Source organism: Grampus griseus, assembly GCF_964374135.1.
Source record: "Grampus griseus genome assembly, chromosome: 1".
Classification (NCBI taxonomy): Eukaryota; Metazoa; Chordata; class Mammalia; order Artiodactyla; family Delphinidae; genus Grampus; species Grampus griseus.
In genome coordinates, this window is record NC_139017.1 from 158537439 (window position 1) to 158563174 (window position 25736).

At 54.5% G+C, this 25736-nt stretch overlaps 1 protein-coding gene across 5 annotated transcripts in view; it reads right to left on the reverse strand.

The window, feature by feature from the left end:
* Nucleotides 1-5802: 5802 nt before the first annotated feature.
* The window catches only part of TINAGL1 (tubulointerstitial nephritis antigen like 1), a 34419-nt gene continuing 14485 nt past the window's right edge, over nucleotides 5803-25736 (reverse strand). Inside the window, exons 2-13 of one of the 5 annotated variants that reach the window (XM_082654919.1) lie at nucleotides 15885-16053; nucleotides 14804-15112; nucleotides 13807-13870; nucleotides 10023-10115; nucleotides 9691-9805; nucleotides 8284-8407; nucleotides 8045-8195; nucleotides 7727-7916; nucleotides 7571-7616; nucleotides 7174-7297; nucleotides 6383-6428; nucleotides 5803-6276 (exon numbers count right to left, since the gene is read on the reverse strand). In XM_082654919.1, coding sequence (XP_082511045.1) covers nucleotides 6136-6276; nucleotides 6383-6428; nucleotides 7174-7297; nucleotides 7571-7616; nucleotides 7727-7916; nucleotides 8045-8195; nucleotides 8284-8407; nucleotides 9691-9805; nucleotides 10023-10115; nucleotides 13807-13870; nucleotides 14804-15104 — 1395 coding nt within the window. In that variant the 5' untranslated portion in view covers nucleotides 15105-15112; nucleotides 15885-16053 and the 3' untranslated portion in view covers nucleotides 5803-6135. Of the gene's footprint in view, nucleotides 6277-6382; nucleotides 6429-7173; nucleotides 7298-7570; nucleotides 7617-7726; nucleotides 7917-8044; nucleotides 8196-8283; nucleotides 8408-9690; nucleotides 9806-10022; nucleotides 10116-13806; nucleotides 13871-14803; nucleotides 15113-15638; nucleotides 15704-15884; nucleotides 16054-25736 lie in introns of those variants that run through there. The other 4 variants (XM_082654918.1, XM_082654920.1, XM_082654921.1 and 1 more) reach the window with 4 other exon arrangements.

A 25736-nucleotide genomic window follows, 5' to 3' on the forward strand; every position in this document is an offset into this window, starting at 1 on the left:
GCATTGGCAGGCGGATTCTTAACCACTGCGCCACCAGGGAAGTCCCAATGAAACTGATCCTTTAAAAAAATTTTAGACTTCCTTTATGGCCATATATGTGGTATTTTTAAAAGTGTTCCATGTGAACTTGAAAACAATGGTTATTCTGTGTGTAAGGAGGTGTAAAGTTTATGTTTATCTAGCAGATGATGTTCTTCATTACATTGTCCTAACTTCTGTATCTTTACTAATGTTTTGCTATTTGATCCACTGGTTTTAAGAAAGCTTAATTAGAATTTCCTACTTTGAAAAAAAAAGTTCCCACTTTGTTTATAGATTCCTGCCTTTCTCCTTGTGGTTCTGACAGATTTGCTTTATATGTTTCACCAAAATACTTATAAGTTCATGACATTATATCTTCTTGGCAGATGTTTCCTTTTATGTGTGTTGGTTAGGGCTAGATTGCTGTTTCAAAGGACCCTAAAAAACAGTGGTTTAAATAAGATAGAACTTTATTTTTTGTCCATGTGAAAGTCCACAGCCACGGTTCCTGTGGGGTTTGATAAGTGAGGAGCCAGCAGGAGAGGAGAGGGAGGGGAAAGAGTGAGGTTGAGGTATTTATTCCCCTGCCCCTTCACCATGAGGTCACCTTTGCTCTACATAACTCTCCATCAGAGACTGGTCACCGCTCCCTCCCTTTGACCCTGCGGCCTAGGGGAATGAAAGCTATGCTATTGCTAGCCTCAGAGCTCTTGCGACTCCCCTATGCCCTACTTTGTCATTATTCCTTTTGACAATAAACTCTGCCCAAGTTCTCTTCATTAGAACACGCCATTTCCTGTTGGGACCCTGAGTGATGCAGGCTGGCATCATGTGTTTAAAAGTCGTTGATTCTGAGTGCCTTTAGGCAAGCGTGCACGCTCCAATACGTGCTGGACGCAGGCCCCGCTATTCCCTATTCCGACACTCCTGGCTCACCTTGTATGTGCCTAGTCCCAAAGACATTTGAGGCTGAGACCCTGGGTTAATGGCCCCAGTCTAAGACCCCGCATCCAGGTCTCCAGAACACTACCCTGTCTCAGGGGAAGGAACTACTCAAAGCCCATCAATAACACCCACCTTGTCCATCGTAACACAGACTCAGCTTGGTCACTGGTCTGATGGCCAGAGCAGCCTCTCCCTGGACAAACTCAGTATCTCAGGATCACGGGGACTCACTTTTGTCTGAGGGTGCTTTATTACTTTAGATGGGTCAGTACTTTCACCTAGGACTGTCAGTTTCTGCAAGACCCAGAGTCAGCCTGGCCCTTTAAGGTGACTGCACATCTCTGCTCTGATTCATTAGGTACCAGTTTCTTCAGTCTGACTCTCCGTGGGCCCAGCTTGTTTCCCTCATTTCCTCATTCTTAGGGAAATGTTCAATCTTGGTCAGCTCCCACACAGAGACGGCAGAGATAACTGTTCCCATTTTACAGACTAGGAAACTGAGGTTCAGAGTGGAAAGTGAGCTTCGGGGAGTCCAGTGGGGCCTGGCTTTGAGCCTGGGTCTGTCTGGCTCTGAATTAGAGGCTTTCCTAGGGAGGTTGTGTGTGCTGGGGGGAGACAGGGGAGCCTGAGTGGAGGACAGAGCCACAGGTGACAGAGCCACAGGAACCTCAAAGCCCTCTCCTGGCCAGGCTGGGACACAACATCTGGGTGAGAGGTGCAGAGTGGGGGGGCCCTGGAGTCCAACAGAATGAGATGCATTCCCAGTTCTGCCCCTTTCTGTTTGTCTCCTTGGGCCGGTCTCCAGGCTTCATGGAGCAGTTATGAGGACTCACCCAGGGAGTCTGTGAAATGTACATGCGGGTAGCTGCTCAGTTCCAGGTGTCTCCCAGGTCCCTGCTCTTCGCTTCTCTGGGCTGTGGTGGGTGCGGTGCAGATTCAGCCAGCAGGGGGCGCTGCTGCCAACGTTGACCGTGCTTCTGGGCCCTGCCTGTGTGCACCCATTCATTCACTCATACCTCTGCCCTCAAAACAAACAGCTCCTGTTAAAGCATCTCATCACATCCCACGGTGGGGACCGTGCTATTCCCCTTGGAGCAGGAAGCAGGATGCTCTCCTGCAAGACCTGCTCAGACTCAGCTTTGCTTTACTTTGGGAAGACTGCCTCGGGTGTTAGTGTCAGAGCCACAGAATTTTCACAAAATGGGTGGGATTCTAGAAAAGTTATCTCCCAGCCTTCAGGAATGAGTCATCAGGGAGAAGCTGGGGGAGGAACATCTCATTCTCTGACCCACAAAGTCATCTTTCTGGGTTGATCTACAAATTCAGTGGTAGGCAGTGTGGGCTGTATCCAGCTGCACCACTTATCAGCTAAGTGACCTGACCAATCCCATGCTTCCCTGAGCCTCTATCTCCTTATCTGTCCAATGGTGGTAACAGTAGTCCCTAGCTATTATGGACCGTTTCCATCATCTGGTCAGCATCCCTCCTTTCCCCTGGAACAGCAGTCTTCCCCTTTAGGATCTTCTCCTCCAAACACTGGTTCAGCCAGGGCAGTCATGGCATCTATGATCCTGTCCCTTGGCTATAGATGGTTGGCCCACAGGTGGACACCTGATTAGAGCTGGGCCAATTGGAAGCCTGCCCTGTTCTGTTCTGTTTTGAGTCAAAACTGAGAAGATGGCTGTGAAAATGTGAGAGGCTCAGGAGTTGTCATTGGTCAAATGTCCTACCTCATGGCAGAGTTAGTCTACAGAGGGAGAGGCAGGGGAGAGAGAGACAGAGTATGTGAGTGAGTCCTGGCAGGGTTTGGATCCTTAGTTCTGGCTGTGCCTGGGTCCACTAGCCCTGCTCACAATCTGGAAGTTCACCCCTCCCTTAGATACCCAGGGTCACCTCACTTGTTGGCACTGGTTTCTAAAGATACACTTTTTCACAGGGCTGTTTGTAGGATCAAATGAGCTAAAGTGTGTGAAGTGCTCAGCCCAAGGCCTGGCCCACTGCAGACTCAGTAAGCATGGATTCCTTTCCCTTAATGGGCACCTGGCAAGGATGGGATTTGGCAAGATCCCGGGAAGATGTGAAGCATCAGCACTAGCGAAGTGATGTAACTCAGCAGTTCTCGGGAAACGAAAGTCAGGTGCCTCGGGACCCTGCAGAGCTCCATGGGAGACCAGAATGAATGCCCAAGCAGAACATTTGGTGCATAAGAAAGGACAAGACTAAGAAAAAAACTCCTGTCCCAACCTTTTGTGGGAGGAAAAATTTTCTGTGCCAGGGATGTATGCTGGAGTCCCTGGAGGTCTAGAAGGTAGACACCAGGAAAGGCTTTCCAGAGGAGAGACATTTGAGCTGGGTTTTGAAGGATGAATAAGAGTTTGTCAAACAGGGAAAGGACTTGGAAAAAGACATTGGATGAAACAACCACTATTAGTACAAAGCTGATTGGTATGAGAAGTCAGACAGCCTGGGTTTAATCCTGCCTCAACCAACGTTCAGATTCTTCTATGCTTCTGTTCCTTATCTGCAAAATAAGGAAATAGGGGCTTATTTTTAGTATTAAATGAGATAATATATGTAAAACACTCAGAACAACGTGTTGTCAGAAGGCTGTGGTTAAGCACTAAATAAATGTTTAGCTCATTATGAAAAACATTTACATTATCAAGTCCACCCCCACCTCCATAAATGGAGCTGTTACCATTTATTGAGCCCTTAATAAGCTCCAAGCATGGTGCTAAATGCTTAGCATGCTTTGTCTCTTTTAATCCTCCCAATAACTCCAGGAGGTGAGTATTATTATCCCCATTAAAGATAGAAAAACAGAGGCTCTGAGAGGTCAAGATTTCATAGCCAGTGCGGAACAAGCAGAGTAGGCGTTCAAACTCAGGTTTGTCTAAGGATGCCCTTGGCTCAGAGAGAGCAAGGGACTGGCCTCAGGACACACAGCAGGGTGCTGGGGTGTCAGGATTTCTTTCTGGACCCACTCAAGGGCAGTAATGTGGTTGGAGGTCCTTGGTTTGCCTCTCCCTTTACAACAACATGTTTATTGAGTGTTGGTTCTCATTGAGAGAACCAGGGGTGGCTGACGAGGCACCCGCTAAGCCCTCCCCAGCCCCATTCACACGCTCTCCCACTCCACGGCGGACCTTGCGGGCCTGGGGCCCCTGGCACAGGGACAGAGCTGGGCCGAGCCCACTTGGGTCCACAGGGTCAGGCCTCCCAGCAGGGCTGGCAGAGCTAAGAGCCTGGAGACCCAGCCGCGCCCCTGTTCCCCTCCCTTTCCCAACCCCCATTGCTTCCGCCAAAGGTCCTTGTAGAAAATTCCAGCCGCGCCCCTGGACCGGGGTTTTTCCAGTGGGATGGGAACAGTGGGCGCGTCTGGCAGCCAAAGCCGCAGAAGGGGTAGTAATTGGGCAGCCCCCGTCACCCCTGCTCAGGACTCCCCTCCCTTCGTTGTCCCCAGGGCCCCGGGCCAGCCTTGGCTCCTTGGGGACAGGCGGGCCAGCCAGGGGAGCCGGCTCGGGACGTCCTAGCAAACAGGAAATGAAACAAAGGCAGCGGCTTATCGGTCACCCCGCATTCCTTTCAGGTGATGCCCAAGCAGCCCGGGCGACAAGGCTGGCCCTGAGGGGCTGCCTGCCAGGGGACAGACCTCCCTGCTGCCTCTGCTCAGCGACTCTGGCTCCCCTGCCTTCCTGTTCAGCTGGGGGTGGGGGCAAGGAGGATTCCTGCCATGGGAGGCCCCATCACCAGGCACAGCCTCGGTGCCTAGAGGGGTGGGCTGAGGAGGGAGTCTTGAGAAGGGAATGGGGGGGAAGAACGGGTTATATGCATTCAACCATTCCACAAACAGTAACACCACCTTATCCAGTGTACAGGTGTGGGTACCAGGACTCATCAATGAACCAGACCCAGTCGCTGCCCTCAAGGAACTTCCAGCATAAGAAGGATACGTGAAATACTGGTGAAAGGGCAAGATGCAGATGAGCTCAGGGAGGGGGTGTCTAAGCCATGCTAAGTTGGGTTGCGGTGGTTTGGGGACTCATGGGTCCCTTGCACGGCACCTGGCACATCAGTTACTCTCCACCAGTACTGTCTGATTGAAGAAACCCTGGAGTTGGCTTTGAAACAGCAGTGGGACAGGGGAGGGGGTGGAACGGAAGGGCATCTGGACTGAGAGCGGCATGTGCAAATGCCCAGTGGTCTGCGTGTGTACTGGACATTAGCGAGCAGTGAGGACTCTGGAGTCGCCTGGGCACTGGGTGAAGAAGCTGGTGAGGAGGCTGGTGGGGTGGGTCCTGATGGCCTTGAATGCCGGGCCGAGGCCTGGACTTAATTCTCCAGGCACTGGGAGCATGGGGAGGTGGGGGAGGGAGAGGGCTCAGAGAGGCAGGCCCAGCCTGGCCTAGGGGTAGGGGAAGCAGGGGGGGGTCCCCTTTGCCTGGGTGGCTTGGAGAGGCTGATCTGCAGAGACAGAGGCTCCAGCTTCTGTGGGGCTGTGCCCCCCTTGCCTGCTGGGCACTGGCACCAGTTCTGCTGATTGGTGGGTTGGATTCCCCCGCCTCAGGCAGCGCTGACTCAGCGTCTGAGAAGTGGTTCCCACGGGCCCACGACTCTCTAGGGGCCAAAAGCCATGCCATCCATGCCCCACCTCCAAGTGGGTCAGTGTCCAGGGCCACTGACAATTAGGGCTGAACTGAGGCTAAGATTTCTGGTCCATCCCACCCCCCACCCCCGCCAACCAGCATGGCCTTAGGCAGTCCTTTCTGCTGTCTAACCATATGCCACCCAAACTCTGGCCTGGCTCTCCACGTCCAGAAGTTCCAAGATACATAGTTATCAATACTTTGTTTTTATTTTAAAACAGTGAGAAGAAAAATAAATATCTTTGAGAAATAGGAGTACAAGGGTGGGGTGGAGTGGTGGGGCCGGAGAAGGGGTGTCCTAGCTTCGGTGGTCTTGCTCCTTCTCGGCCAGGCCCTACCCGGCCCCCGCTGGGAGGTCTGGGGGCTCCGCCAGCCTCGCCTGTCCGAGGCTCCCAAGTCGGGCGCTGCGTCAGCGGAACCCTCGCGCGCGAGGATTAGGCCCCTGGGGCCCGGAGCTCCGTCGGGCGGGCGGGCGGGGGCTGCTGCCCCACAGAGGGCTCTTCCCGGCGTGGTGCCCGCGGCCTCAGTGGTGACCCATGTCCTCCATTCCCACGCGGCCCCAGACGCCCAGCACGAAGCTCTCGATGTCGCACTCGTTGGCGCCGCGCACGATGCGGAAGTGGCCCCTCTCTCCCCAGGCTGGGCCCCACGAGTTGGCCGCCGTCTGGGAATGAGAAGGAGCCGTGAGGAGGGGAATTGGAGTGGGGGAAGAGGACAGGAGGCCGGGGGAAGGTGACAGCGGCCGCAGGGCACGCGGCGCAGGGACTCACCCAGTACTTGAGCGTCCTTCCGTCGGGCAGCGTCTCCTCCCCCCACCTGCGGGCAGAGCCGGAGGGGGAAGGGCGCTGATTCACCTGCTTTCAGGAGCTCCCGCCCCGCGGCCTTCCCTGCCCAGGCCCCTGTTGCCATTGGTGACTTGGGTGCACCCTCAGGACTCTCTGTCCCTCTCTGCACCCCCCTCAAGCTCCACATCTCTAATTCCATGCACCTGTGCCCGGTGTGGGGACGGTCCCAAAAGGACAGCTGGAGGGGGAAGCAGAAAAGGAGGGAAACTGGGCCTCCACCCTCCAGGGATCCACATCCCAGCGACCAGTTCTCTGGGACCTCATACATCTGCCTGCCCTCCCTCCTCACCTGGTGGGGGATGGGGGGCAGGGGGCGGTGTGTATGTGCAAAGTACATTTCATTGGTTGGACTATTGAAATCAGTGACCCTAGCATTGCCTCTTATATCAGCTGGGGAAACTGAGGGCTGGGGGAGTGAGTCAGGCAGAGCTGGGACAGGTGCTGAGCTGGGGAGAGGTTGAGCAACTCTTGAATCCTTGTCTGTATTTCATTTGGAGTTAGTCTTCCCAGTGTGTAAGGAAGGAAGAGTTCTAGAACACCTTAAAAGGCCCCTAACTCTCGGTGTGACCCAGGGCAAGCACCTCCTCTTTTTGAGTCTCGGTTTCCTCCCCTATGAAATGGAGCTTTGCAGAGAGGTGGTAAGGACTCAAGGCAGACTCAGAGGCCCCAGTGCAAGCCCTGCTGCCCCCAACCCCCCTGCCCACCAAGCCCCTCACCCTGTGATCTTGACCGAATGGGTCCCATGATGGCGGTATTGCTCCGGCCTCCCAAGGCTCACTGGTGTATGGCTGTAGATGCCGCTCTGGTACAGGAAGAAGTCCTCATGCACCTCCATGAGGGCTGTGGGCAGAGGTCAAAATGGGGCTGGCTCAGCCCATCAGCACAGGCACTGATACCCAAGCCTGGAGATGCATGCCCAGGCCCCGGGGCCTCTGGTACCAAGACTCTAAGTGCCCCCTCCAGGTGCTGCTCCTGGGGAAGGGACATGGTTTTTCCCGCTCCTGGCCCCAATGGACTTGCTGCTCAATGCTGCACGGACCACCTGTGTCTCTGTGCCCAGTGTCAAGCAGGCACAAGCTTCTGGAATCAGGGGGCAGGATGAGGGGCATTTACCTTGGACAGGGCCATTCTCCATCAGCTCCTTCATGATCTCCTTCTCCTGGAGGGTGAGGGGGTGGGGAGGAGAGTATCCATCAGGCGCGAGGCTCAAGCCTTCGGCCAACCTTCCAGCTCTCCTGCCTTTGCCCCCTCACCCAAGTGCAGACTTACGTTGGCGCCGAGGCGGTAGGCAGGAGTGACCTGGTAGATGTCATTGGCATGGACATAGCTATTGGGGCAGCGGGCGGTGGCCTGCCGTTTGCCCCGACCCATGGCCCGACTGTGCATCATGCAGCGGGGTGCGGAGCCAGCCTCGTCCCACCCATGGCCCGAGAACGGGTAGCAGTGGTCAGACACAACCCTGCAGGGGCAGCAGGAGGGAGCGGGGACAGAGTGGGCATGGGGCAGCCTGGCCCAGGCCCTTCCTGCAGGCTTTCCCTTCCTAAGACCCCCACCTCATGCCCTCTTCCCTACCCCCTTGCTGCTCACCCTCGACGGCGCAGGAACCACCAGGCACCGTCAAGTCGCCCACCGCGGCAACCCTGCTGGTTGTGCGTGTCACAAGACAGCAGGTTCTGGGGTGACAGGACAGGTGTCATGTGCCCCAGAGAATGGATTGAGACTCGATCAGAGGCCACGGCTGGTGGGAGGGGAGGTAGAGGGGCTGTCAGGGGGCTCAGGCCTTTGCCCTCCTTTCCCACCTGGCCAGCCCCTGCTCTTGAACATACCTGCCGTGGAGAAGGCCCAGGAGCCTGCACAGTTGCCCTGGTCAAGAGGGTCGTGGATCAGGTTGGGCCACTTCTCAGAGGCCTCGAAGGCTCTGGGCAGCACCTCCCCTGGGCCCAGCACTGTCTGCAAGGAAAAGGTCACTCTGTCTGCCTCCTGCCTCTGCCCCAGACTTCCCCTCAGGGGCCCTAGGCATTGGAGGTCTCCCAAGAGTCCAGGGCCTCGGTGCTTTGTGACCACCTAAAGGGGTGGGATAGGGAGGGTGGGAGGGAGACGCCAGGGGGAAGAGATATGGGGATGTATGTATATGCATAGCTGACTCACTTTGTTATACAGCAGAAACTAACACACCGCTGTAAAACAATTATACTCCAATAAAGATGTTAAAAAAAAAGTCCAGGGCCTTCTGCAGTTTAATCTTGAGCCCTCTGTTGCTGAGAGAGTCCAGCAACCTCCACGGTGACCCAGAGGAAGACCCAGGCACCATTTAGTGCCTCTCTAGTGTCAGGTGGGGGGTGACTAGTCCTGTTTTACAGGTGAGGCAATTGAAGCCAGGAATAGGGAAGCGGTCGGGCCACTTTCCATCCTCAACCCCGGCCTCTTTCCTCCTCTGTACCTTCTGATCTGCTACATCCTTCTTCCCACCAGGACCTTGGGCTTCAGGCCCCAAAGGGCAGGGGAGGGAAGAAGCAGTAAGGTCCCGTGACTGGGCAGGCTGCCAAGGCAAACAGCAGGAGGCAGAAAATAGCCAGAGGCCCAGGGGAGTAAGGGCAGGGGCAGGGTCTGGTCACCTCAGCCTTGAGCTGAGCTCCCTCTGCAGGGAGGGCCGCTCTGTCCAGTCACTGCCTCCTCCCTGCCGGCCACTGATGGAAGGAGCCTCCGGCATGTGTCCCGCTCAAGCCCCCTTCCTCGCCCTTTGACTGTTCTGGGTCTGGTTCTCATTTCTCCCTTTGGAGGGTCCCACTGGTGGGAAGGGTGAAATCCCCTCCTCCCTGGGGGTTCTGCTGAGATGGCGTTTCCGAGAATTGCTGCTCTCTGGCCAAAGCTGGAGGAGTGTCTGTCCCTCCCTTCCCAAAATACCAAGGTGACCTCCTGGCCCTTAGGGCCCTAACCCAGCCATACTGGGACCAATGACATTTTTCCCAAGCCGGAGAGGCCAGAGAAGCTAGGGAGGGTCAGACGCTGGGACCACAAAACTCAGAATCTGAGCATCAGTTCTTGCAGTGCAGCATATCTTGTTATAGGCAGAAACCTAAGGCCCAGAGAAGGGGAGTCCCTTGTCCAGGGATACACAGCCTATTGGCGGGGGACAGGCCTAGGCCCCTGGAGAAGCAGGGCACAGGGTGCCAGGGTCCCTGGGGTGGTAGGCCAAGAGGAGATGGCAGGATTGTGGGCAGGGATGGACTTACATGAATTTCATTCATATTGGTGACGGAGGAAGACGGGCGGATGGTGCCCAGGCGGTAGCGAATGCCCTCATCCAGGGTCATGCCCCAGAAGGCACTGTGGTTCCCAGCCCGCCACCTGAAAGAGAGGGGATGGAGGTCACAGACCGGCCAAGGCTGGGGGTCCTGCAGGTATGCGCACATGGGTGGGAGAGATGCCTACCAGCTAAATGTACACATGAATAAGATCTGAGTGTGGGTGTGCCTGGCAGGACATGCATCTCGGGCAGAACATACGTGTGTATGTGTGTGCACGTGCATGTGTGCCCACTCGGGGCATTTTTAGGGCCTCTCACCCATAGTTGCCTTGGTTGATGGCCTTGATCATGTTTTCGTCCACCAGGCATGGCTCCTGGTCACACTCCCACTGCCCTTTCTCCTGGCAGGTGCTGGAAGAACAGGAGGAAAGGAAGAGGTGAGGTGGTGCTGGGCATCCTTGGAAGGGAGGAGGCCTCAGAGGTCAACGTGGGCCTGAAATTCTGCATCAGCACCTATGAGAGGACCGCCAGATGATCCCATCCAGCCTGGTGGCTTTAAATGTCAATTTCAAATTTATGATTCACAAGTTTATATCTGCTTCTCAGATCTCTCCCTAAACTCCAGATTCAAGGATCTTACTGCTATACCACATCACCTCCTGGGTGTCTAACAGGTCACACTCACCACATCCCAAAGCAAATTCCTGTTCTCCCCCTACCCCCAGGCCTGCGCCTGCCACAGTCCTCGAAAATGGCACTCCGTCCTCTCCTGGAGTGCAGGCCAAAAGCCTGGGAGGCACCCTGGACCCTCTCTCACTTGCTAACCCGATTCATTGGCAAACTGTGTTGACTCTACCTTAAAAACACATCCAGAAGCCAAACCATGTCTCATTCTTTTCCGTAGCCACCATGGTCCAATCACCTTTCAGTTGGATTCTGCTGTAGCCTCCTCACTGTTCTCCTCGATTCTGCCCTGTGCCCCCCTCCCCCGCTTCGGTATATTTTTAACACAGCTGCCCAAGCGATCCTGTTAAACCCAAATCATATCATGCCATTCCCCTGCCCAAAACCTGCCACTGGCTTCACATCAAGAATAAGAGCCAAAGTCCTTCCAGCGCCAACAAGGCCCTGCACGATCTGTCCTCCTGTCCCCTCTCTGACCCCCTCGTCCCCGTCCTGGTTCCTGAGGTCCCAGCCAGGCTGGTCCTGACTGTTGACACCAGCCGTGCTCCTGCCCCCGGGCCTTTGCACGGTTCTTCCTCCAACATCCTCATGGCCCCTCTCACTTCTTCTAAGTCCTTATTCAAATGTCACCTTCTCAGGGCGGCCTGCCCTGGCCACCCTAACTCAGCATCCTCCACCCTTCCTACCCTGCTTCCCTGTTTTCTTTTCTCCTCAGCCTGTCATCACTATCTGACGTATTATATCTTCAGTTATTTATATTGTCTATACCTGTTTCTTCACAGAATCTAAGGTCCTTGAGGGCAGGTACTGTTTGATACCTTCAGTGCCTAAAAGCAAAACCTAGCACATAGTAGCCACCCAATAGATATTTGTGGAATGAACGAATGAATGAATGGGGCAGTACAGTGAAGTGATTAAGAGGTGGATTCTGAATTGAATCCAGGGTTCAGAGTCTAGCTGACTAGTCATGTGACCTTAGGTAAGTTATTTTAAACTCTCCCTCAATGTTGTCTGTAAAATGAGGATAATAATAGTACCACCTTCCAGGGATTAAAAGGCAAGCTTGCAAAGTACTCAGCCCAGGGCCTGGACCATGTGGTGTGCTCAAGAATTGTTATCTTCCGTGATTGTTCTCATTACAGGAACCCCAACTCCCCACCCCCTTGAGTTTCAGACTCATCTCCAGCTGGCCTCCTGACAGCTCCTCTGGGTGTGTGAAAGGCATCTCAGAATGGCCAAACTATCTTCCCCCAAACCTGTTCCTCCCTTAACATCCTCAACTCAGAAAACGGCACCTTACCTACTCAACTGTTCAAGCCAGAACTCCATGTGGTCCGTGGTGTCTCCCCTACCGCCTGCCCCTCACCCAGACCCACCTACCACCAGCCTGCCCTATGAGCCGGTCATGAAAGACTCCGAATCCACCTGCCTCTCACCCCTCCACCACCACCACCCTACTCTGGCCCCTTATCCCCTCTCACCTGGACCCCCGGCAGTGGCTTCCTAACCAGGCTCCCTGCTTCATTGTGATTCCCTCCGCCCAATACACACACCCCTCTCTTAAAGCCAGAGAGATCTTTGAACAACACAAATCAGACTGTGTGCTCCCCAAGTGGCTGTGCACGACACTTAGAGCAAAATGCAAAATCCTTGGCACAGCTCATGAGACCCACGGGACGCGGCCTGCCCCTCCTCGGGGCCTCTCTCCCCATTTCACAGCTCCAGCTGCAATGAGCTCGGTCCCACCTCCTGGCCGTTCCACAAGCCATTTCCCCCCATGTTCCCTCCTTCTGGGCCTGGGCCACTCATGCTCTCATCTCCCTGGTATCTGCATAAATATCCCTTCCTGAGTAGCCTTCCCTCGCCCCCACCCCACTCTAAACTAGGGTCCCCCAATAACCTCTTTTCCCCCCATCACACCTGTAGGGTTGTAATGACAGGTTTATTATTTGTGTCACCATTAGACTAGAGGCACCAGTGCAGGGACGAGGACTGTCTGCCGCATTCTGGCTGCATCTCCTTGGCCCAGCACAGCACCTGGCACATAGTAGGTCTCTAACAGGTGTCGACTGAACAGTTGGATTCTATGAGTTCTATAGTGCTTTTACAAGCGCCTAACTCTGCTATGACAAGGTGCTAAACTGCATCCTTTCAAGCCCGCCCAAGGCTCCCGCCTCCCTTGTTGCCTTTTAAGGAGCCTCAAGGGGACGAGGACCCAGTATGGCTGGGATCTCCAGCCCCAGGAGCTGCGGGGGCATTTTCAGGGAGGCTTTCGTCCTTCCCTTCCCCCTCTGACTCTCGAAAGCATCCTCGAGGGCTCACAGAGCCTGGGAGGCCCACAGACACTGGCCCACACCCTCCCTCAGGTGTCAAGTGCAGGGAACGCAGCCAGAACTGGCCTGGGAGGGCAGTGGCTTGGTCAGTCCTTTCCTGCCACCTCCCTCTTTGCCCCCCAGGGCTGTCCAAGCAGGTCTAGGCAGGACTGGTGGCAGCAGGTCCCAGCATTCCAGAGGGGGCCTGGGTGGCCAGGCCCTAGGGAAGGGACCGAGAGAGAGTGTTAACCCCTCAATGTCCAGAGGCATCCTATCGGTAACAGCAGAATCATGCAAGCATGCTCCACCTTTTGAAACACACACACAGGTCACACACACTCAAAGCATGCACACACACACACACACACACACTCTGTCACCCAGACACACGCTAAAATGCACGAGTCCCCACTCTCACTGTGACCCAGGCACCCCTCAGGCCAGTGAGGCAATGGAAACAGCTTATGCGTAATGCATTCCAAAAAGTTTCCTCCTCCATGGGGCCCTCTCAGTCCCAGGGCATGGGGTGGAGTGGGTGCAGGGCCTCCTCCTCTAAGTCTTAGGGTCCCCATTATTTCCATTAAGGCATTCAAGGCTTCGCACCTCCCATCTCAGGCCTCAGATTAGGGTAGGGGGGCACCCCAACCCCTTCGTCCTCCTACTGGGAATGGTGGGGAGGGTTGGGGGAGGAGGAGGGGCCACATTCCAGGGAAGGCCCTGCTGCAGTCTGGCTGGCTGCCAGCTCAGCCATCCCTGACCCTCATCCGGTCCAGGGCAACGGATGCTGCAGTCAGAGGTTTCCTTCCTGGCGCCCCCTTCTTGGACTCTCCCGTGACAGGGAGAAAGGTTGGGAGGGGCGGTAGCCTAGCCCCAGGCAGGAGGGGCTGCACCTGGAGCTGGGCATCCGTGGTTGACTGCTCCTGGGGACTGCTGCTGGAATGCTGGCACAGAAGTTGACATGGTCCGTGTAAAAATTCCCATGTTACAGATGAGGAAACTGAGGCTCAGAAAAGGGAAAGGCCTTGCCCCCAGCAAGTGAGTGACAGGGATAGGGTTTGAATCAAGTCTGTTCCACAAAGCCCACAAGGCAAGCCCCCAACACTCACCAACGGTTACAGTTGTCCCAGTAGGTTCCCAGGACTGGATAGATGCGACCCCTGTGCATACATCCTGGTGGGAGGAAAGTCAGACAGAGACGTGGAGCCAAGACCAGAGACGACGGGTTGAGATGGCCAGGTCCTCAGAGGTCAGGTGTCCCGAACCCTCCCAAACACACACACGCACACACACCCGCCCTCACTGAAACTAAAGCCAAGCTATAACTTAAGACACCTCCTACAGGGTCACACACCAACTGCTACTTGGGAAGTTCTTCAGTGACTCCGACCCGGGTCCCTCTTGCTTCTCTTGGATGCCCTCCACAACATTCCTTAGATCCTATGCCCTTTAAATGAGTAGGGGTTTGGAGATGGGGAGTGGGAGGAGTATGGGGAAGCCAAAGCCCAGAGAAGGTAAGTGACTCCCCTAAGATGACACAGCACTTTGGGGTGACAACCCAGGTATGCAGTCACACACCCGCAGCGCCATGGAATTGTGGGAAAGAATTCAAGTGACTCTCCTCTTGCATAAGGGCGAGTGGATGGTGGTGAGAGCTGAGAGCAGGAACAGACTGAACCCACCTCCCAGGTATGACCAGCCATCTCAGGGGTAGAGAATCCTGAGCAAAGGCAGAGGAATTGTTAAGATGACGCTGACCAACCCCTGTGTGCTTTATCAGTCTGAGGGTGAGTCAGCAGGTGTGGCCAGCACCTTCTAAGTCCAGAATATGGAGACAGGCAGGACTGGGAGAAAGGGCAGGAGGCTGCCCTTCTGCTGGGCCAACTTAAAATCCCACAGACCGAGGCTCTTCTTTTTCCATCTTACTGGAGAGATTCAAGTTAGACCAGAGTGGGGAGTTCCCGGAAGTGCAGAGAGAGGGGCAGGGTCTCTTTCCCAGATTCTACAAAGCCTCCCCCTGGAAATGTCAATGCATCAGCCTTGCTCCTGAGTCTGGCTGAGTTTGGGCTTGACAAAGCGACCCACCCCTGGCCGTCTGGTGCCCACCTTGGATGGGGGGAAAGGGGGGTGGCACGCCGAGGCAGAAGTCCCAGAAGTCAGGGCAGCAGTCGGAGACGGTGCGGTTGCAGAAGAGGTCACAGTAACAGGTAGCACCCAGGTAGGGCAGGGCGCAGTCATCGGCGCGGCCGCGGCAGCACAGGTCCTGCTCCTGGCAGTACCGGCCGCCCGCATCCCGGATGCCCCGCAGGTGGAGAGCCGGCGCTAGCTCCCGGCGCCCACGACCCCGCTGGGCACCCAGGGCCAACTCGCCAGCCAGCAGCAGCAGCCCCAGTGGACATCGCCACATGGTGCCTCCTGGGCCCAGGGAGGGCAGAATTCAGGGGTCAGAAGTGGTGGGCAACAGAGATTCCCTGGCACCCCAGGGACTGATCTCCCAGCTTCCTGGGGCTGTGAGTCCAAGGGGTTCCAGCAGGGACCCTGATTCCTGTGTCCCCACGCAGGACAGGGGCGAGGAGCCACAGTTTACGTGCCCTGGCTTACCGGGGGAAGGGGCTTAGGCAAGAAATGGAGCCCCTCCCTGACCTGCGGGGGCACCTTCAAGGACAGGAGGTGGGGATGGTGGCATCCTTGGTGCTCCCCACTCAACACCCATGCTTCGCACCCGGGGTCTCCTCCTGTTCTGGATCCCTGTGCTTCCCTCAGCCTCCGTCCTTGATGGGGGTCCCTGACTTTGTGCCCTCACGTGTCCCTCTCTCTGTGCCCCTCTGCCCCCCTCCACTCTCCCTCTCTGCCACCTGTCTTGGTCCCTCCACCTGGCCCCTCATGCTCTCTGTTCCTTCTGTCTACACCGTCTCCCCTCTGAGCAGGGGAGCGTCCCTACCTGGTGAGGGGTGTGGGCTGAGCCCGGCTGCCCTACTCGCCTCCGCCTTCCCGCTCCTGCGACCGCCGGACACTCAAAGTCAAGTGAGGAACGCGGGGCGGGATCGCTTTTTGTACCGCCCCGCCCTGCGCGCCGCCCCGGCCCCGGCGGCGGGAGGGAGGGGCCCCGGCTCTTTTGCACCTGGAATAGGCCCGCCGTAACTCCGAAATTGGGACTAGTGAGAGGGACCGTGAGCACGTGACTGACCTTGTTGGGTCTCCGGTGGAAGTCGTTCCCTTAGGGGCGGAACTCCAACCGAAGCAGAAACAACTGTGGTGTGACACTGGTAAGAACTGCCCAGTGGGCTTCGCCGTGGGGCTGAGGGCCTCGCGCGGACAAGGGAAGATAGGGGGCAGCAGAGCTCCGAGTTTGGAACCTAAGTTTGGGAAATGATGGGGAGAGTGTGGGCAGCAAAAATCTCTAAGCGCCCCGTGACCCCTCAGTAATAAAGACAGCCATGCACACCGCTCTTCACAGTGCCCCCCCCCGCCCCCCCGGGCTTGGAGCCGCCCCAAGCCGCCTCCGTTCCCAGGAATGACTGGAATCTGGAGGAGGATGATTTAGGACCCTTGGGCTGCTCATCCTCCCGAGGGGGCGGGGTGGGTGTGGGGTGGGAGCTGCCTCCCTGCCCTGAGACCCCTCTTTGCGTCCGCCCTCCCCACTCAGTTCCGGCACCTCGCCAAACACTGCTGCCTCTATCAACCCCTCCAGGGGGCATCGTGCTCGGCACCTGTCCCCCATCCAGGGTCCAAAGGAAGAGCCCTGCCAGCTGGTGCCCCCTGCAGAGCCCCCCCTTCCTGCCCTGGTTATAAACCCTGCCTTTGCCCAGGCTGGCCTGGGCCCCAAACAATGGGGCTTCTGTCCCGCCAGGCCTGCCCATCACCTCTTACCTCCCCATCGCGCAGTCCCCTCTCTTTCAACAGTTTGGGTCCGGGCCAGAGGATTCTAACCGCGGGAGAATGAAAGAGACTCCACCTGGACCGATCCCCCCATCCCTGGCCTGAGCCTCACAGCTGCCTCTAGGTGAGGGAAGCTTCAAGTATGGGGATTCCCTTTGCCCTCTCTCTGACCTCCCTGCACCCCTCCCCCAGCCTTGGGGCATCCTCAGCTGGCCAGCCCCAGGGGGAGGGGAGGGACCAGGACAATGGGCATCTGTGACTGCGTTGACTGGGTTACCCCCTGCCAGGGGGTACTGGGCAGGGAGTCAACGAGGGAATCCTGCCCTGGGAGCATGTGCGGAGGATGGAGGAGTAATGTCCTGGAGCCCCAGCGTTGGCGGGAACACTCACAGGAGCTGGCCATCTGCTCCCTGCGGGGACCCTGGAGGACAGAACCTAGATGAGACACTTGAGGCTCAGAAGGACAGAGCTGCCCAAGGGCACACAGCCAGGATGCAGGCTCCCTACCTACCACCACTCCACTCCTTTCCCCCATCACCCTCAGTCACCCACTGCAGGTCTCAACACCCTCCTGGTCGGGAAGGCCCTTTCCATGTCTAACCTCCATTCATCTTACTGCAAGGTGGGCCTCTCGTATTGGGAAGGAGATGGAGGCTGCCTTCAGAAGAGTTCATGCCCAGAGAACCCACTTTCATGAGTCAGTTTCAGTGTGGTTCTGCGGCTTGGGGCTGGCCCAGGGGCATCTGGCCTGTTCTTTGCCCCAAACCACCCCCTGTAGGCCACCCATGTTGTCAGTGTTGTACGTGTATCTGGGTCTGTGAGGTGATTCTGCTGGAGTGTGTCTGAGTCTGCTTCTCTCTCTGTTACCTGTCTTACGTGCCTGCACATCTGTCTGGATGTTGCCTCTGTGTGGTCATGGGTTTGTCTGTCTTGCCCATCAGTGTGCTGTTTGCCTGTATTTGTGTGCTCGTTGGCTTGTGTGTCGCTCTGTATAGCTGTGTGACTGTCCCTGTCTGTGTCTGCCTAGCTACTCAGTGTCTGTCTTGCTAGGAGCCTGTGTGTCTGTGTAGGTGCCTGTTCGTGTCTGTTCACGGGTTTTAGCTATCTGCCTGTCCTTGCCTGCCTGTCTGTCCATGCAAAGGAGACAGGAACACAGAGTAGGGAAAGAGAGCAGAGCCAAAAGCATGGCTCCGAGGTCCCTCGTCATTACTGAGCTTGGCACTGAGCCCGCCCCAGTGGAATCTTGTGACTCACTGGGTTGCTTGGCCAAAGAGGAAAGGAAAAGGGCAGGGCTCTGGGGGAGGGGCTGGAAACCCACTTTCCTTTTCCATGGCCCCTCTCCTTCCTGGTGACTCACTCTCTGTCTTTATTCTTGTCCAAGGGCCTAGGGCAGAGCAACAGGTGAGGAGATAGCAGCAGGCCTTACCCTCTGAGCCGTTTGGCTTCCTTGGGAGGCAGGTGGCCTGGGGCTCCGAAGTGACTCTGACCTCCCTCACTTGTGACCCTGGGTAGACACTGCCTCTCTCTGGGCCTTGGTTTCCCATCTGTACTCAGATGCTCCCTAGAGGCCCTTTGATGCTCTTTTCTTTCTACAAAAGGGAGGCGAAGCTAAAAAGAGGCAGTGACATGCCCAAGGTTGCACAGCAGAACAGAGACCTGGGCCTCCTCTCCTCTCCCCAGGAGTCCAGTGCTACCCCTCCCCCACCTCCCCCTTCCCCAGCTGCTCTGGGTGCTCAGAATGGACCACTCTCCTCTGGAGGCTGAACAGGGCCTCCTGGGAAGACAAAGACCCATTGTACTGTGCTCAACCCAGGTCTGTGGCCGACTACCCACCACCTGAGGCATGGGGGCTCAGATGTTTGGGTCCCAGTCGACACCACAGCTAGGGCTGGGGGTCCCTTGTGGGCCCCTGTGGTCAGCTGGACACATCCAGAGCTTGGAGCAGTGATACCTGGAGCTGAGTCTGAGATCCAGGCCGGGCCTAATGTTTTCCGTGTTGGGCCCTGTCGTGACATGTCGGGCTTCCTGGGGCCTGTTGGACTGTTGTTATCAAAGCACTGCCCGCAGGGCTGTGTGGCAAAATGCGGCGCTGCCGTAGCATGCTGGAGCTTGCGGGAGATGAGATTCGGGGCCATGTGGAAGTCTGTTGTACTGAGCCGTGGAATGCTTTCCTGTTTGATTTTTCTTATTTATTCCACAAGTATTTATTGAGCATTTACTATGTGCCAGGCTCTGTGCTAGATGCTGAGTGTTATGAAGCCGTGCACATGGCGTGGGAACCTGGAGTGATGTGATGGTCAAGGGGGTCTCAGAGAGGAGATGGCATTTGAGCTGAGGCTGAAGGATGAGAAGGAGGCAGCCCTTCCTAGAGGGTGTTCCAGGAAGCCGGGCCAGCATGAGCAAGAGGCCGGGCACAAATCGGTCTGTTTGAGACACAGAAGGAAACCCAGAGTGGCCACTCTACAGTGAACGAGGTGGGCAGAGGAGCAACTTGAGGCTGGGAGGTAGGCTGCGTGGCCCATCACGCAGGACCCTCAGGCTGTAATTAGGAGCTTGAATTGTCTTCTGAGCTAAAGAGATTTCAACGTGGCAGTGAAATAATCTGATTCACACGTGCAAAAACCCACTCTGCCTGCTCTGTAGAGAACAGATGACTACAGTGTAAGGGTGGAATCAGGGGGCCCAGGTAGAAGGTGATGGTGTGACCCAGGCTAGAGATGCTGAGGCCTGAACGAGGCTGGGGGCTGTGGAGATCATGAGAAGCAGGCTTGTTGGGGACCTACTGTGGACTTGCTGGAGGGTCAGAGGTGATGGGTGAGAGAGGGGAGGAATTGAGGAGGACTTCCGGTTTTCTACCTGGTGGGTTGAGGATGGTCCCAAATTCTCTGCTGTTCCCCTTCCTGGAGTCTGGGCAGGCTTGGGGACCAGCTGGACGCACAGAGACTGTGTGACCTAGGCTGGTTTCAGGCTCAGACTGGAAAAGCAGGAGGACAGAGCCTGGGGACACTCCTATATCAGGAGCTGGGCAGAGAGGAGGAGAGGGTACAGTAGACTGAGCAGGATTGGCCAGGGAGGAAGGGGGAGCCCAGGTGAGAGAGCTGTCAGGAAGCCAGGGGAAGAGAGTGCTTCAAGACCTAGGAGGGGAGCTGCCTGTGTGGAATGCTGCGGAAAGGTCGAGTAAGCTGAGGACAGAGATGTGTCCACTAGATGTGGCAGCAAGGACCTCGGGGCAGCCTTGACGGAGCAGTCTTAGTGGAAGAATGAGGATGGAAGCTGAATGGCAGGGGTGGGACTGCAAATGGGAGCCGATGAACCAGAGAGAACAACCACTGGCAACTTTCTAGAACGTTTTAATGCAAAGGGAAGCTGAGAAATGGGGCTTTGGTTGGAAGGAAATAAGGAGGGTGAAGGGAGAGTTTTGTCCAAATATGGATACTATAACATCGTATCTCTATGCTGATGGCAAGGAGCTGGGGAGGAACTGATGATACAGAGAGAGGGGATTTCCCAGGATCAAAATCCTTGCTAAAGTAAGAGGGAGGGGACCCGGAGCACAGGAGGAGAGAGCTGGCGTTTGACGGGAGCAGGGACAATCATCTGAGAGGCAGAAGAGGAGGTGGATTTGTAGAATCAGCCGTGCAAAGCTGAGGGACCTCCTCTGATGGTTTCTATTTTGCCAATGGAGTGGAAGCAAGTTGCAGCCAAAGTGAGACAGGAAAAGAGGAGGGGACGGAGGATCAAGGATTAGACGTGAAATAGTTATCACAGTCAAGCCCACTAAAGAAACAGAGTAGGATTTCCGGCAGTGCGGAGTGACCATTCGAAGTTGCTGACCATGAATTTGGAATGACCCTGGCCGGCCAGTCTATTTGCTCGTGTGTTTTCTGCCATACACGGCAAGTGCTAAACGTGGGCCTTTTCCCAGGTAATCCTATGAAATCAGGGCAGATGGGAAAGTCAAGACTCAGAAAGACTTTCTTGCTTGCCCAAGGTCACACAGCTGGTAGGGGCAGAGCAGGACCTTGAGCCCACTCCCTGAAGCCTCTGCAGATGCCAAAACTGTCCAAGGACTAAGTTGACTCTCACAGCCGGTACTGTACATGGTCGTCAGCTATGGGTGCAAGTGGGGAAATGCAGAAAAGAGAAACAGAGCTTTCCTTTTTCTGTTATATTTCTGTTTATTGGTGCTGGGGCCAGTTGAGTACAAAGCGGCCCGAGTGCTGCTTCCTTGCAAGGTCTATTTGGTGAGTAACGACACCATTTCTTCATCTCTATCTTTATCTAAATGACTAGCTTCTTTCAACCCTGGGCCAGGAGTGTGGAGATTTTTGGGGGGCTTTAACGGCTCCCCCTCATCTCTTAATTATCTGCCCTCCTTCGATTCAGCATTACTTTCACTAAAGAGAGCTCCCCAGGGAACAGTAAGCTTGGTGTTATCATCAGCAAACATCTTAGAAAGTGGGTTCTGTCTTCCGGTGCCTATTTACAGAAACATTTCCACACCTTGCTTGGTGTTTCCAGGAATTCCTGATTTTCCCGGCCAGGAATATTAATAAATGGGTCTTGAAAAGTACAAGAGGTTCTTCCGTGGCTGCAAGCACATTGAACACTTTTGCCTTTTAATCCCTAAGCAGAAAGTAATAAAGCCCTAAAGGTTGGGTAAAAACCCAATCTGATAGAAAGAGTCACTTTTAAGAGCTAGGTTCTCAGGGGGAAATGCTGTGATGTGACCCTAGTTGGTTGTAATAGGTTGAATGGAGCCCCCCCAAAAGATATGTCCAAGTCCTAATTCCTAAAACCTGTGGCTGTAACCTTATTTGGAAACAGAGTCTTTGCAGATAAAGATCTTGAGATGAGATCATCCTGAATATCTGGGGTGGGGGTGGGTTGGAGGTGTGCTAAATCCACTGACAAATGTCCTTATAAGAGACACACAGAGGAAGAGGAGGAAGCCATGTGACCATGGATGCAGAGATTGGAGTGATGCGGCCACAAGCCAAGGAACACGTGGAGCCACCAAAAGCTGGAGGAGGCAAGAAGCAGCTTCTCCCCTTGAGTCTCCAGAGAGAGAATGGCCCTGCTGACACCTTGGTTTTGAACTGCTGGCCTCCAGACCGTGAGAAAATACATTTCCTTTTTTTTTTTTGCAGTACGCGGGCCTCTCACTGTTGTGGCCTCTCCCGTTGTGGAGCACAGGCTCCGGACGCGCAGGCTCAGCAGCCACGGCTCACGGGCCCAGCCGCTCCACGGCATGTGGGATCTTCCCGGTCTGGGGCATGAACCCGTGTCCCCTGCATCGGCAGGTGGACTCTCAACCACTGCGCCACCAGGGAAGCCCCACGTTTCCATTTTAAGCAGTCAAATCTGTGGCCATTTGTTCCAGCAGCCCCAAGAAACTAATATAGTGGTCTTCCCTTTCTAGGCTCTGTGAGGCCTGAGATCTGTGGGTCAATCAGAATGGGCCAAATTCAAGTCTGTTTGCAGACAGAACCAGCACCAAGCAGCTCGTACTGGCAAAAGCAGAACAAACGGGCTCAGACAGAATTGACTTATCAAGAAGTGGTTCAAAGACTCATCGGCAGTGATAGAGCCTAACATCAAGGTCCAGAGCACAGACTTGGCAGCCAGATGGAGTAGGTTCAAATCCCGGCTCCACTTCTCAGGGACCAGGAATCCCGGGGCAGTTTTCTGAAGCTCTCTGTGCCTCAGTTTATCCACGTGTAAAATGAAGACACTAATAGCTGTCCCCACCTGCAGGGTAGTCACAAGAATTATATGACTTAGCGTAAAGCCCTTGGAACTGACCGTGCCGACATATCACAGGTGCAATATGAGTGTCTGCTATTATTACAATAACCCAAATCACAACAGCCACAAATGAGCTCAGAATAGTCAAATAGATGCAGATGTGCTTACGCCTACACACAGTGAGTCAAACCAGTTAAAACTAGCTGAAACTAAAAAAAAAAAAACTAGCTGAAACTAATGTAAACCTGCTCAAACCTCTTGGGTCAACCTTACAAAAACCAGATTAAGGCAGTCAAATAGGATTAGAGCAGGTCTAGAATCTGTACATGCGTTTGCACATGCGAAGGGTCTCTGTTCTCTGTGTGTGTCAGTTTGGACGGTAACAAACAGCCCCACACATCTCCCAGGGGTGAGAGTGATGCATAGACAGAGGCCATGGAAGTAAGTCCACATCTAAGAGAGACCAAGACGTATTTCCCTGTCGGAAGCACAACCAACATCTGCTGAAAGAAACACTCAAATTACTTATCCTAGGTCAAGCCTCAAATGTTCGGAACCAACCTCACGTTAATTAGACAGAAGATGGGGTATCTTGACCCAGGATCCCTAAGAATCTCCTGAAACTCAGGGGCAAAAAGTATAGTCAGAGTCCATGGAGATCTAGAAGGTTGTCAGAACCCAAGGCCACTCTCTCTTTGGCCCAGGGAGGGGAGGCAACTCCCTCAAGGCCAGTAGCTCAGTGAGCAGTAGGATGAGGGATGGGAGACCCTCGGGAGGTTGGGAGTCTCAGGTGAGAGATCAAGTTAGAGGCCTTTGTGGGGCAGCTCACTCCAGTGGTCACAGGCGCTGCCCTGGCCCTTTACTGGCTCCATGCCTCCCCAGGGGTGCTCTCTCCAGGGCATTTGTGGCACTCTGTGTCTCCTGCTGGAGGGGACAGATGCTGGGGGAGACACCTGGCTGGGGCTCAGGGCCTGCAGGGGAACTGGAGCCTCTAAACTCAAGGCTGGGTGGGCAGCAGCCCTTCTGTAGTAACAACCAGAAGCTGGGGAGATAAGGAGAGGTCCAGGGGAGAGTCTATGTGATGACATAGCTGCTCGGGCACAGATGAGCTTGGGCAGAGAGAGGTCAAGGGCCTGGGTGGGAGTCAGAGGCCTTCAGTCCCTGTCCTGGCTCTGCCTCGGACATGCTGTGTGACATTGAACAAGTCGTCGCTCCATCTGGGCCTCACTAACCCATATCTGAAATGAGAGAGAGCTCTCCATGGTCACCGAGGGCCCCAAACTCATACACAAGACGGAGAGCTCATTCAGTCCAAACTTCTCATTTGCAACTGAAGGAATGGAGACTAGACAGAGGGAGGAGTTGGGCCATGGTCACATAGTGAGTGAGAGGGAAATGGAGGAAACTGTCATTTGTGGTCCACCTACTATGTGCTCAGTAAACTCCCTCCACGAGGACTGCCCTTGCTTCCATCCCAGCCAGCACGAATGCCAGGAGCACCTTCTACAGGCGGGTCACTTGACGTCGATTATCTCATTTAATCCGCCAACAATCCTCAGAGGTATTATCATCCCCATTTCACAGACGGGAAAACTGAGTTCCAGAGACATGACGCGCTCAGACACAGCTATTTGAATCGTCTCTCCAGTTCTCCTAGGGCAGAAGGGAGAATGAGAATGGAATGCCAGAGGTCAAGGGTGCCATGGAGGACATGCCCCAGGATCAACTTCTGGGGGAAAAACAAGGGAGCAGGCTCAGGCCCAGAAAGAATCTAGGGAGGTAGCGCCCATTGACTCATTTTTTTTTTTTTTTTTGCGGTACGCGGGCCTCTCACCGCTGTGGCCTCTCCCGTTGCGGAGCACAGGCTCTGGACTCACAGGCTCAGTGGCCATGGCTCACGGGCCCAGCTGCTCCGCGGCATGTGGGATCTTCCCGGACCGGGACACGAACCCACGTCCCATGCATCGGCAGGCGGACTCTCAACCACTGCACCACGAGGGAAGCCCCCATTGACTCATTTTATTTTTATTTTTTTTGGCTGCATCACCCATCTTGTGGGATCTTAGTTCCCCAACCAGGGATTGAACCTGGGCCCTCGGCAGTGAGAGTGTGGAGTCCTAAGCACTGGGCAGCCAGGGAATTCCCCCATTGACTCATTTTTTTTTTTTTTAAACAATTAGTTTAATTTGATTTTTCATTAATTAATACATTCTCATTGTTCCAAAAAAATGTATAAAAAGCATACAATAAAAAGTCTCACTCGGATGCAAGTGCCTCATTTGCCCTATTCTGACTCCTTGTCCCCACTGCCTACAGGTCACCAGTTTTTATTAGTATCTGAGGTTGTCTTGCAGAGTTGCTTTATGCATGTACAAAAATGAATAAATGTTCATAACGCCCTTTTTACATAATATGTAACAAACTATATATACTGTGCCGTACCTTTTCCCACTAGCCACACATCTTAGAGATTTTCATCAGCCAATAGAGCTTCTTGTTCTTTTATATCACTGCCTAATATTCTATTGTAAACTGAAATAATTCATTTAACCAATTCCCTATTGATGGACATTTGAGTCCTTTCTAGTTTTTCTTGTTCTTTTTGGTGTTACGATAATGCTGCAATAGAGAATCACCTACATACTTTGTTTAATACATGTTAAAGGTATACTCGCAGAATTAGCTCCCAGCAGTGGGTGGCTGGGTTGAAGGTACTGTGTTTGTTTTCTGTGGCTGCATAACAGTATCACAAACTCAGCAGCTTAAAATAACACCCTGAGAGTCTATACGTCAGTCCTGCATGGTGTAGCTGGGTTCTCTGCTCAGGATGGAATCAAGGTGTTGGTGAGGCTTAGTCCTCATCTGGAGCGCCAGGGGGAAAATCGATTTCCAAGCTCACTCCTGTCGTTGGTAGAAATGGCTTCCTTGTGGTCTCTGGTTTCTTGCTGGCGATCAGCTGAGGGCCTCCCTCAGCTTCTGGAGGACACCTACATACTCTACCATGTGGCTTCCTCCAAACGGCACAATGAATCCTTCTCATGCTTCAAATCTCTGACTTATCCTGAGACCAGCTGGAGAAAATTCTCTGTATTTAACGGGCTCAGCTGATCAGGTCCAGCCCCCTCAGGGTAATCTCTCTTCCTTAAAATCCACTGATTTGGGACCTTATTTACATCTGCAAAATCTCTCTTGCCATATAATGGAACATAATCATTGAGCCCCTATTTTCATCATCTTTACCGATTCTGCCCACATGCAAAGGATCACACAAAGTTGAAAGCCAAGGAGGGTCACCTTAGAATCCAGTCTAACACAGGGGTATTTGTAAATTGGATAGATATTGCCATCTGGTCCCCCATGGGATCTCCCCTTCCCCAGCAACGCTGAACATGCCTGCTTTTCCACAGTGTCA